General features: G+C 41.1%; 1 protein-coding gene across 7 annotated transcripts in view; it reads left to right on the forward strand.

Moving 5' to 3' along the window:
• Positions 1-13586, forward strand: part of bcas3 (BCAS3 microtubule associated cell migration factor) — a 380835-nt gene that overhangs the window by 44044 nt on the left and 323205 nt on the right. For all 7 annotated transcript variants that reach the window (XM_044202927.1, XM_044202928.1, XM_044202933.1 and 4 more), the window contains exons 8-11: positions 5403-5510; positions 5622-5698; positions 9680-9756; positions 10388-10471. In XM_044202927.1, the coding sequence (XP_044058862.1) occupies positions 5403-5510; positions 5622-5698; positions 9680-9756; positions 10388-10471 (346 nt within the window). The remainder of the gene's footprint in view (positions 1-5402; positions 5511-5621; positions 5699-9679; positions 9757-10387; positions 10472-13586) is intronic.

A 13586-nucleotide genomic window follows, 5' to 3' on the forward strand; every position in this document is an offset into this window, starting at 1 on the left:
CCTCATTTTGTATCCTTTCAGACCCAAGGGCCAGTTTGAGTAATAGTAATTGACACATTGATCTAATAGGGCCATCATAATAGGCCTGTTACTGAGCTGGGGAATGGTGCTCGGCGTCACCTTAACATGTGCAAGGACTGACATCCCGCCATGATCCATAATGATAATTGTGATTTAGCCTTGCTTTCAACCTACGCCCCAATGTCCCCGGCATCAGGAAATCTTATTACATCTGACCCTGCATTGCCTCCATTAGAACTGGGTCATTTGTTAAAATACTGAAAAAGCAAAACAATTGAACCCTGTGCCATTTTGATTCTATAATAGTGGGTTATCATTGTCCCTTTGAATCAATTCCAGAGGCCCATTTTTCGGGATAGAGCTTTGAATTGGATTGATCGGACTCTGATAATGCTGAAATCGATGATGCAGCCGCCTGAAAGTAAATTATCTTCGGGTGAAATTTTTGTATTAATCTTAATGCCTGTACTCTTGATTGGTAATGGTAGCCGTGCTTGCAGCGTGAGTACCTTTGAAATGTTGACGGAGACGTTAACCATTAGGATGGAAAAATGAATTGGGGAAAACTTTTTTCTGTGTCACTTCTTTTATCTTCCCTAGTAAGCATTCACTGGGACTGGAGGGAGGAACACACTAACATCCAAGCAGTGTAGCTCATGTATCCGCTGGGAGTGTATGTATCCCATGTGCGCGCGCGCACACACACACACACACACACACACACACACAGACACAGTACACCTGCAGTCCTGGGACAATGTTTTAATTCTGGGCCTGGGTTAAGAGATCTGAGGGATCACTTGGCGTCGTAGCTGTCCAGCTGCTGGCTTAGGAAACATACAACAGACACACTACTGTGTATCTCTACTTATAAATGTCTGTATGTGTGTGCAAGTGTGTGTGCACATGGGACACATACACTCCCAGCGGATACATGAGCTAATCATGTATCAGTCATCAAGATGGTTGTTGGATATTGTTGCAGCAGTTATTTCATCTTGCATCTCTGGGTGTGTGTTCCTGCCTTTGTCTGCCTTAAGAAAAATGAATTGTGTGTCCTAGTACCGCCTCTGATGTTAACTAACTTGTGTGTGTGTGTGTGTTAGCAGTGCTAGGTGATGGCTTTATCACTGTGTGATGGAGTCCTGTATGTGCCCACGGTATCAGCTGCAGCTTGGAATCATGGTCCTGTATTGGCTCAGAGGAGCAGATTCTTTGACAGCTGTGCACACAGTTTACCGACAGTGTTCCATGGGATTGTGTTGAAACCAGATTATTGTAGGTGGAGACTAAAGGCTCACTATGATTGGCTATTTGCTGTAACTGTAGTTACATGGAAGGATTACCAACATAGGATTTTATGGCAAGGCTTTTCAGTGACATTCTCATAGTTAGATTGGTTGCTTCTGAGAAGAGGGGGGAATTAATGGTACTTTTTCAGTATTATGATGATATGCATTTTTTTTTCTATTTTATTGACATTTCATGTAACACGGCATGACCATCTTTCTGCAAACATTGAAGGCTTCTAATGCATTAGTCTAAACCACTAAACAAAGATGAGCTACCCTAACACTGCAGTAAGAGCTGCTGAATTTTATCTGATTATAGTAGATACAACAGCCAATTACAGTAAGTTGCTTGCTCAACATATACTATTAAGTTAATAAGGCTGCCATTCGTGGTTTTTGTGCTTCATTAACATGCTAGACGACATTAAAAGTTATACAACTTATATACCTGGATAGGTCATATATGCTCAGATTTGCTCAACTGTGGGTTAAGGGCCTGGTCTCCATATCAAGTCCCTCCTCCATGCTCTTTTCAATTCAGTTACATTTTATTTATATAGTGTCAATTCATAACAGAAGTGATCTCATTGCACTTTTCCTATAGAGCAGGTCTAGACCATACTTAGTTATTATAATATTATTTACAGAGACCCAGCAATTCCCACCAAGAGCAAGCACTTGGCAACAGTGGCAAGGAAAAACTTCCTTTTAAGAGGCAGAAACCTTGAGCAGAACCAGACTCAGGGTGGGTGGCTACTGCTGCTGGTTGGGTTGAGAGAGAGGGAGATTATTTTAAAATAACAATAATATAATAGTAGTGGTAATATTAACTTCTGTTATGAATTGGCGCTATATAAATAAAATTGAATTGAATTAATATTAATAAAATGATAATAACAATAATAATAATGGTAGTAGCAGTTGTCGAGCAGGAACATGGGGGCAGTAGATGGCCCACAATCATAGATCCAGACTCTGCAGCTCTAGAGGTAGAAATACCTGCTGAAAGCGACAGAGGGAGAGAGTAGCGAGACAAGAAAGCACAAGACTACGGGAGGGAGAAGATGTCGAGTTAGTAACATGCAACAATAGGATAAGAAATATTGTACAGAAATAGACCTTACTCGAAGAAACTTCTCAGTGTTGTAGTTCAAGTGTTGGTTGTGGCAGTTTTTGGGACTTCTCCTCAATGACTCTACTAAGAAACACTCTCTTACAATACTCAACCAGTTGTATTTCAGACTCATCCAACTTCGGCTCTTCATTAGCCAATACATACAGCACAACTTCCACAAGCACCAGTCTGCAGATACTAACACTATTTGGCATTTGCTGCCATATTGAAAGAAAGACTTAATACTTGAAAGCCATGGCAAACGCTGCACAAATACACAAAGTCCACATCTAAACAGCATGGAAACAAGGGTGGAAGAGGTGAGGGGTGAAAGGAAGGGGAAGACAAAGCTGGAAAGACAGGCTGGTTATTCTATCATCAGGTCCATTAAGAGCTTCCCCCATTGGAACACTTAGGCTGCATTCAGACTGGCAAAAGCATTGTGTCAAAAATACAACCTCCTTGTTCTTTTCAATGAGTCTACTGCATTGGTGCAGTGGGGTGGAGCAAGCATCTTGCAAAAGAAATGCAGGATCATTCATCGTAAAGGTGATCCTGGCCTGACCTAATACAACGCCATACTGTAAGTGTACATTCTAGGTAAAATACCTTGTTGCATTTACTGTCTAACAATTTGCTAAAAGGTTCAGTAAACTTTAAACAAACTAGTTTGTATGACGAGTCATCCAAACACACTCGAATGTGGAGTGAAAAGCCTGGTGTCATAGAGAAGGGCAAGACACGATAAACTGTACAAAGCAGGATAGCAGCGCATATGTTCGCATTCATAGTGTCACCTCCACACACCTGGCCGACGTTGGAAAGGCATGGGTTCCGTCACCACCAGCAATAGAGAAAGATGTTGGTCTGATAATAATCTTCCAGATTTTTTAAATCCAGCTTTCTAAAATGGCTAATTTTCTCCACTGTTTGCATTTGGTACTTCACCCAGTGTGTGCATGTGTCAGAGTTGTGAATGGGAGAAGCAGATCTTTTTTTACCATAAAGAAGAAATTAATGATTGGGAAAGGCAGACAGACCTTGACACAGTAGAGTTGGTCAGTGGAATATGGTGTGCTGCAGGAATATTCAACATGGCTGGGGTCGTCTGTGTCTTGTAATGGATGAAAGTCTTCCCTTTATGACCTTGTCATTTGAATAATGTCCAGATTCTCTTGGTGACTTGGCAGTAGCTTTTCGCAATTTTAAAGCATTTTGTTTACTTTGACCTTCCTTGTAATTTTAAGATCTGGCCAATTCGTCCTGTTTTTCTAAAAACTGTCCATGCTGAGACTGTTGCATATAACTGCACTTACTATGCAAAAGCAGGTTAAATAGACTGTTGAAAGCACTTAGTCCTATGGCTCAAGAACCAAAACTAACACCACATTTCACCCCTACATCCTCAGCCAACGTGGCACCACAGGCCTTGCCAAGAGTGACATAGAATAAAGGACCGGCAGAAGTTTTCCTCGCAGAGAGATGGAAAGGGCACAGGGGACCGGTGGTGGGGGGCAGGAGTCTTGCTTGATTAAGATTTATTTCTAAAATTTTCACCACTGCCTGCTGTTGGATAGGCTCTCTCATGTCTTTGCTGTGTTGATAGAAAGGCTTCTTGTAAATGTGTTGCATGACGAAGCATTTCCCCTTTTGCCCTTCATTTTACTCCCTTTCGCCATGTGGACCCTGAGAAGGGGTAAGGCAGTGGGACATGGTGGAAACAAATACTATATGAATTCTGCAGGTAGCTGGTGAGAGAAACAGTGTAGAGATGGTTAGAGCAAAATCAGACTCAGAGGCAGAGAGGAGGCAGCAGGGAGTTGAGGAGCCTGACTGCCTGAGGGGAAAAGCTGTTGCAGAGTCTGGTAGTCATGGCCCAGGATGCTCTGGGACCTTCTGTCAGACGAGTGAATAGTCTATAGGAGGCGTGGGAGGGATCTGCGATAATGGCAGTTGCGCAGCGGATACAGTTGTGGTATAGTTCTGTGACTGGTGTTAGGGAAGTTCCGATGATCCCCTCAGCTGTCCTCACTATCCGCCTTAGGGATTTCTGGTCAGCAATGCTGCTGTTCCTGAACCCGACAGTTTATACAGTTGGTGAGGATGCTCTCTATGGTCCCTCTGTAGAAGGTGGTGAGGATGGGAGTGGGGAGGCTGGCCTTTTTTAGTCTCCAACGGAAGTGGAGGCACTGCTGGGCTTTCTTGGTGATGGTGGTGGTGTTTTTTGTCCAGGTGAGATCTTCCTTGATCTACACTCCCAGGAACTTGATGCTTTTGACTGCCTCTACAGCAAAGTCATCAATGATCAGTGGAGTGTGAGTGGTGGAGTTCCTCCTGAAGTCCATCATCTTGTTTTGTCAACATTTAGAGACAGGTTGTTGTTGTGGCACCAGTCTACCAGGTGTTCGACCTCAGCTCTGTATGCAGACTCATCATTGTTGCTAATGAGCCCCACCACTGTCGTGTCGTCTGCAAACTTGTTGATACAGTTTGAGCTGTAGTCACTGAGACAGGACACAGTTGATTTCTTTGGCACTGGGATGATCTTGGTTGCTTTGAGGCAGGTGGGGACAACGGCTGTGCTCAAGGATCTGTTGAAGATATCTGTTGCTTTCTGTTGAATGTCTGCTAGCTGGTCGGCACATTCTCTGAGAACCCGACCAGGTATGTTGTCTGGTCCAGCAACTTTGCTGGGGTTTACTTTGTTTAGTGTCCTTCTGCGGATAGACAGAGGCTTTGGTTTGCCCATAGTTTTACTCTGTGACAAATTTTAAATGTTGGTGAATATTTTAATATTCAGATTTATAAGCCATTCCTTCTGATTTAGTTATGTGTGTCAGAAAATGTGTGTTTAAATAAGAAGTTATCATTCATCACAAGTGTCTGTATCCTGCCCTGAAGATTTACCAATAGTTCTTGAGGACTGCATAAAGTATTCAAAGTATGAGTATATGCATTTGTTTTTCTCTTTTCAGGACAAGTCCGCCGTACTGTTGTGCTGACCTGTATTCTCTACGGACAGGAGAAATGGTCAAATCAATTCAGTTTAAGACGCCCATCTATGATCTCCACTGCAACAAACAGTATGTCTATTGGATCAGCTGATTTAAAGAAAACAACTCAAGACTCATATTTCATGATACATTGCATGTTTATTTTCATTCTATTAATGTACTATTTTCTCCCTCTTCAAGTATTCTCGCTGTGAGCCTACAAGAGAAGATTGCAGCATTTGACAGCTGCACCTTCACTAAGAAGTTCTTTGTTACAAGTAAGAAACTTTCTTTGCAAACCACTGTTAACCAGTACCCTAGTTGAAAATGAATATAGTAATTTATGTTGCAGTATGTTACCTGTTTTTGAGGAGCTTCTTTTGGGTTCATGAACCTATTTTCAGTGGCTTTTTTAATCTTTTAGGGGTATTCAACCTGTTTTTCTGACCTGCTATTTAGTTCCTGGCAGGAAAAGGAAGGAGGTTTTGTCAAGTTGCAGATGTTCAATTGTTATTCAGATCACAAAGAAGTGAGATTTTATGTAGATTGTCATGAAATGTAAAATGTTATTATTTTATTGCCAGTGGAAACATATATTTATGAAATGTTGGGTCAAACCCCAATGTTCTGTACTAACGCATCAACATTGCCAAAACATGATCAGTGAGTCTGTCACACTGGCATCACGCAAGCCAAACAAACAGCAGATCCTTGGTTATAATGCAACCTGCCACCAAGGCCTGCTGTAGTGCGGTTGTCTCAAGCTTTGCCTTGTGACTAAACTGCTTTTATCAAAACATGATGTGAGGCCCTCCATTTGAAGCTCAGCACAGGAAAACTGTTTACAACACAGCTATTGCATCCTCCTGGCTGTACCTGCCATGTCTGCTCAAGGAGGCTGTGAAGGAAAGGCCAGACTGTATTACAAGGCCATTGCTGTCCACTTAAGTCATTGACTGGAGTAAACTGACCTTACTGGCTGGCTTTAATGTGTCTCCTCTTTGTCTGCCTGCCTTCCCTATCAGTGTCTGGGCCACAGGAAACCAAACATGCTCAATAGTTATTAATCGCTTCTGAATGCAGGGGCCTCCTCTTCATAACGTTGTTTGGTCTGTTTGGGCCGTAAAAGCAGTAAACACAGGGTCCTGTAATGTGTGCAGCTCCGCTTTGGATGAGCCATTCTACTATTGTATGTCCGTTTCTTCTCCGGGGATGTGATGGTGAACATGTCATGTTTCTATGAGCACTTAAGGCTCGCCCCTTGTTTATATTCTTGCTTTACATTCAAGTGGTGTGTGCTGTTAGCTCAGCCTCAGTCACCGCCAGCAAGAGACTGTCTTTCTTTTCTGTTCATCTTAATTCCACAGCCTTGTCTAGCTTTTCTCGAACAGCTCACAATGATCATGGTTTGGTACCTACTGTGTTTTCGTACAGTCAAAGGATGTCTGTGGCTGCTGGTTGTATATTAGTACCATGAACAATGACTATGGTCTTTTCTTTGAAGCATACTAACTATTTGTCACTACTCTGACTTTTCAGCCTTTAGTTTTAAATAGACAAACAAAAAAAATCCACATTTTATACTCTTCTTTTAAAATTCTAACACACATTTCCTATTTCACAAAATGTAACTGTCTGGCAAGACTTTTTCAGCTATGCGCTTCAAAGTGAAGTAAGGGACGCAAGTCTTTCCATGACTCCACTGCTATCAGGATGTCATGTCACAGTTCTGATGTGGGTAATTACTAAAGATTGAGAAGAGTGATCATAGACTGTAAAAAGTGTATGAGAGCAGAGCTGCAGTTTGTAGTATGATTGTGCAATATTTAACTACAGAGAATGATGTCACAGCATTAGAATAACATTCAACATTCACATAATTATTTTTCAGTTGCCCGTGCACAAAACACAGTCTTGAATTCATTGTACTGGCTTCAGTTGAGTTGAATTGAATAAAATACCACAAGAATATTTGCAGAGGCTGGTTCTAGTGTGACCATACCTTTGGCCTGCAGCTGGGGATTGGACGCTGGCGTGGTTCCACTGCAAGCAGGACTTGCTGCCACTGCTGGGGGAATGACAACAAATTGCGAGGCCTGAGGGGTGGGGTTGGACCCACCACTGACGTTGGGTCAGCGGCAGGGCCGCAATTGCCTACTTCTGCTCTAGCTAATTATCCAGGCCCCAAAATGATTTTACACTCTCCCTTTTTGCAACTTAAGGTTTCTCCCTAAATTGAATCTCTTTGTACACATACTGTATACCAACATGTTCAGCTTTTCCTACTTAAACTCACAGTTTGATAATCTAAGAGCTACATGTTATAGTTTTTAAACATTTATTCCCTGAATGAGCGCTTTCATTTAATTTCATTCACACAGGTGTATGGTGTGGTTTGACTAGTTAAGACTTCTCAGGAAACTGCTACTACTTGTGCAATGCAATTTCCATGTCTGGCCCTGGGGCTTGTTGGTTGATAAAATAATCCAACCTTTTCCTTCACCAATACAGTGGCCTTACATTTGGAGACCTCTTAGCTTCTCAGCTAATTCGATTTCTGAGTTTCTTTATCTGAATCATAAAAGTGTACAAAAACTGCCTTGAGCCAAAAACATTTAGTGTAATGTACAGACAATGCAGCAATCTTTCCGATGTGCTCGACCTTTAGACCTACAGATCAAGGTTGCAAGGCTGTGTTCATGCGTACAGATCACTTTGCTTGTACAATTGTGACTTGCATGCCTGCTGATCAGATTTCTTTGTGCAGATCTGCTCTGTTTTGTTCATATTTTGTAGTCATTACTCCACTCAGATCTGTTTATTTACTCTCTATTTATTGCAGATTTTCCACTGTGTGAGCTAGTTTTGCACTGCTTGTCTTGCCCTGTAGTGACACGTGGCTGTTTTTCACATTGATCATCAAGTGCATCTTGACTGAAAATAAGGATTTTGTTGGCCTGTTGAGAAACGTTGTTGCCTTGGTGGAATGCCAGGCCTGTACAGTTGGCGGGGAAACACAGTCCATATATTGTAGGGCCTTGATGTACAGATTACTGTATGAGAATAAGGCAGTTACTATTAGGTAGTTGTTCTTGTTGTTGTTGAAATAGTAGCAGCAGCATCAGTAACAGTAACGTTTTATTTTGTTTCTAACTTAAGGAAACTTTTAGTATAATTGAAAAATGCAATGTTAAAACATTGAATATCAGACTATTAGAATCAGCTATTGCCACGTTCTCAAAGGTTTGGCCTTCAAAAGCTTGAAGCCTGCTTTCTTTTCCTTTGATTCCACCCATCATGTCTGTTTGCTCTCCCCGCTCAGCCCCCTGCTCTCCACCCAGGATGTCAAACACATGTTATCTCACTGCCTGGTCTCCCCTCGGCCTTGGGCAGGCACAAGTGGCTTCTCTGAGCACAGAATTATTGTCAGCCAGCCATTTCCCCCACACCTCCATGCACTTACATTAGCTCAGTGTGTTTGTGTGTGTGTGTTACGAGTGCCCGTGTCCATGAACATTGGCGGGTGTGATCATTATTGGATCAACATTTTGTTTCCGTATGTTTATGCATACTGGAAACAGGCAGACTGTCACTGTCTGTATCCTCTTACATTTAAAAACATTTATGACAATATCAATAATCTCTCAGTCTGTTTACAAGCACATGTTTGCCTGTTTTTGGTTGATTCTGTCTTGCAGCAGAAGTGATAAACGCCCTTGTAGTTGGAGCTCAGTTTTGGTGTTAGTTACAGCAGTCCTTGTTTACTTCCACATCTGTTCGAGTGGGAAGAGAAAAATACATTCTTATAATGTCCAAGATATTTATCTGTTTGTGAAGGCACAACTTTGTTTGTCATTTAGGACTATTTTTATTTCTGCTGACAGCACACCGGTTGTGTTGCGTGTAAATGTGTGCATGTTTGTGTGTGTCCCCACAGGGATTATTGTGTTGGTCAATCAGCAGAGGAGCCATCCTCAATTTATTGGGTACCACAGTCTCCATTAGGTCATACTGTGCACACACGCACAAGTGTACAGACACGTCACCCTCATTAGATTCACATTTATCTTCCCAAACAAGAGACTCCCCACAAACACATTAATGGTTTAAGATAGTTACAGACAATCTTCAGTCTGCATATGTGTTCCTGTTTTTTCTTGCACACTTTTGATCATGAGGTTATTTACCAAAATTAATATTTATTTCTATTTTAAGTATCATTGGTGCCCCTGTTAGTGACCATCTTTGTGTCTTTTCAGGCTGCTATCCCTGCCCTGGCCCCAGCCTCAATCCAATAGCTCTTGGAAGCCGCTGGCTGGCCTACGCTGAGAACAAGGTAGTCTACACACATACACACACACTCATCCATTGCAGATGTGCCTTATCAGGAAAGCGACATATTTACAATCCAAAACAATGCATTTTTATCTATTTTCTGCCTCTTTAATCTGTCTGGATAAACTACTCATTCCAAGAAGAGTCCACGAGAGATCATAACATTTTGAAAATCAACAGATGCACAGGAGTTTTATATTCTCTTCTGTTTAATGAGATTGTTAAGTATTTACAAAAACCAGAATGTTCTGTTGTGCACTTTGCAATATATTTAATGCACAATAGTGTTTTGGTGCTGGCTCACTCAAGTAATTGACAGATGGGGCCACTGTTGTGTGACTGCCTAAGGATTTCCAGAAATGACAAAATCTATTTTTTTGAAAAAGTAAGAGTAATACTGGGACAGAGCCATTCAAGTGAAATTGTATTTGAAATTAAATCAGTGCAGATTGGCTGTTTGGTTGTGTAATGTTTCTTTGAAAGCAAAACCAATTTCCTCCACAGAGTGAAGAGGGGAGGCTTTTGGATGTCTGAAATCAGAGATAATTTCCCCAAATTTTTCTTTTTATACGTCTTCTGTAGACTTACACTATACTGTATGTCTTTATCTGTAAGTCTTTGTGTTTTTGCAGTTGATCAGATGTCACCAGTCTCGTGGAGGAGCTTGTGGTGACAATTCGCAGTCTTATACAGCTACAGTGATCAGTGCTGCCAAAGTAAGTGACAATACACACGCACACACACACACACACACACACACACTTACCTGTTTTTCTTTCTTTTATTTCTTTCTTATATATACAAATTAGGCTTGTTACACTATGTGATTGAACAGAGTTGAAATGCTGGACATCACAAACTTATAAACAATCTTATTTATTTTGTGTCGTTACACAGCAGCTAGTTTACATTTTCTTTCGATTGTTCTTTTAGCTTTCTGTTAGGGCGGAACGGTACAGAAACTTCATGGTTTGTACCTAGTTTTGTGGTCACAGTTTGGTTTGTGTGTAGTACAGCAGGGAACAAAAAAAATGCAGAAGATAACGGAAAAGATGCTCAGATGCTCCCTTAATATTACAAAAGACTCTAACCTGCATATTTTTGGCACTCTCCCGCCTCCGACTTCTTTTAAATCACTTCTTAAAACCCATTTTTATAGACTTGCTTTTATGTGATGTCGTCTTTTTATTTTTATTTATTTATATTGACATTTTACGTTTAGCATTTTTGTGTCTTTTGTCTTCTTGTTTTAACTTTATCTTAACTATAATTTTGTCTTGCTTTTGTTTGGCCTTACTGTTACTTTCTGTTGTTATAGCGCCTTCTGAGTATCCTGCTTTTGCTTTCTCTGTCAAATCACTTTGTAAACTCTGTTTTTAAGAGTGCTGTATAAAAAAAGTTATTATTATATTATATTGTCAAATTCTGAAATAAAATGTTTCGATTAAGACACATACAGCATTTTTAAATTTACTTAAACTGACCATTCAAACCAGCAGTGCAATTCTAGGTTTTCCCATTTAGTTTAACAGTTTATGTTTATGCTCAATCAAGACTCGCTCTATTTTCAAGTCTTACAGAGTTAAGTAACTCTCTGTAGCACTGGAGGTCCATTCATCAGCGGTTAAAGCAACTGACGGGGCACTGGATAATTCCTAAACGACTGCAGCTTATGTTGTTTATATTGGGCAAGAACAAAGAACTGACTGAAGTACACAAGTGAGGGAACATTATAGCAGTGCTCAAGCCCTTAAATAGATGCATTCAGGTGATGGTGAATGGTTTTGCATGTTTTATTGTTTCTGTTTCTGGAGATCTGCCAAACTTTGGCTGAACAAAGTTTTTGTCAGATCAACCACACTTTGTTCAGTGTCACTGTAACATATAAGGAAACCAAACCGCTTATGAATGATAGATCTAACTGACATGGGAAGCTTTTGCTGCTCTATTTTCTCAGTTGTGTTCACGGTACCAATGACTCTCACTATATGAGCTATACATCCAGGGGCTAGCAGCTAAACCATGCTAGTTGCTAACTAACTAGCATGGTTTAGCTAACAACAAGACAAGACAACAACCGACCCACCGCCAGAGCTTTCTGGTTGAACTTATTAAGAACTGAAGAAAGTTGCATACCAAACCAAATGTCCTGTACTGAACAATTAGGGACCAAAATATGTACTGTTACACCCATACTTTCCATTAGTGAAAGCATATACAGAGTTGTTTTCTCCTCCAAAGGACCCGCTCTAAACTGCAGCAAGCACAACAAGTTCCTAATACTTGTTATCATAATCTACTTTCAAAAAGTCTTGTTATTTTTTACTGGATATCGAAGCTAAATTTAGGGAAAACATGTTGAGATTAAATGCATCACAGCCTTAAATACGATGAAGGGACAAACTTTTGATACTACAGTTAACTAAAAGTTAATTAAAAGAACCTACAGTATTTTTTATTGGTTTTCCATCTTTGTTTAAACTGATCCTCAATCACGTCTCACTACGGAAGGGCTGACTCTAAATTAGTTTGCTTTAATCTTAAAAGTTTGAAAATTAGATGTTAGATTACATGTTCAGATTGTGGCTATAATCTTTCTAAAAGGTTCTTTGGTTTGTCTCATTTGCTCAGCTAAAACAGCACATAATACAGTATTTCCAGCTCTGCCTACGCCATCTGTAAATGTGCTGACATTGGACCCACCTGGCCCGCCTGGCTGACTGGGGCTGAGCTTATGAGACACTTTATCAACCTGCCTACTGTATCTGTTTTTTCCCACTGTAATCTGTTTCTCTCCAATGGTCTTGTTTCACTCATCTCCACAGGGGAGTAACTCTTAAGATGGCTCACTAACAGCCAACAGCCCCCTTTGATACCAGGGGAAATTCATTCCTGGTCTGATTTAGCTGCTTGCCAACACATGCTAACTAGCTAGTTCCTCATCTGGTTCTAGTCTGTTTCTCTGTTCGGTCCCAGAGGAAGGGATAATTGATTTACAAAGAGCAAGTGTATCCCTTCCCCTTTACTTAATGAGTGCTAACAGCTAGTGTGAGAAAAGTCTCATTAGCAGGCTAATGATGGTATACATCAAAAAGAGCACTGGGTCGCTAACAGGTTAGCGGCATGGTAAGGGGTGAACAATGGTGGGGGGTATTGATATGCAGACAGGCAGTCTGCTCGCTCGCCCTCTCCTCATTTAAGACCATATATCTCAATATGGATGACAAGGTATCTCCTTCTGGCTTGTGGCGCGACACGCTGGCTCTTAGTGCTGACGTCCAGAGACATGGAAACGGGGGCATTAAAGTGTAATGGCTTTTGTTTATACGAAAGATAAAAGAGTGCAATATCTCTGACCAATTGGACTCCCTGTTCCAGATTTGCTCTCTTACGGTAAATTTGTGTATCAATCCTGTTGCCTATCACTCCTGGGTGTATGATTGAGACCTTTCACATAAATTAGACTGTAAATTGTTTCGATAGCGACATCAGCTGTGTGTTTTGCGTGTGCGAGTGTTCATGTGTCTTTGTCAGCCATCAGACATGATTCCCCCGCAGATCAATAACCCCTGTTTGGACTACCACTAAGAACTCCACAACTGAAGTGATTAGAAAACACATTAGTGTTGATCAATTAGGAGCCAAACGCCTCACTTAATAATTGATGGCATTTTACACACACACACACACACAAATGCAGGCATACACAATCACACATAGGCAGCAGACACTGTTAGTGTGCCTGGCCAAGTGGCAAAGAGAGACAGTGGGTGATCCTCAGACCCAACAAACGCGAGGCGCCACGCTGTATTGACAGGGCCGCCTAGTCTG

This window comes from Siniperca chuatsi, linkage group LG7, assembly GCF_020085105.1.
Source record: "Siniperca chuatsi isolate FFG_IHB_CAS linkage group LG7, ASM2008510v1, whole genome shotgun sequence".
NCBI classification, from domain to species: Eukaryota; Metazoa; Chordata; class Actinopteri; order Centrarchiformes; family Sinipercidae; genus Siniperca; species Siniperca chuatsi.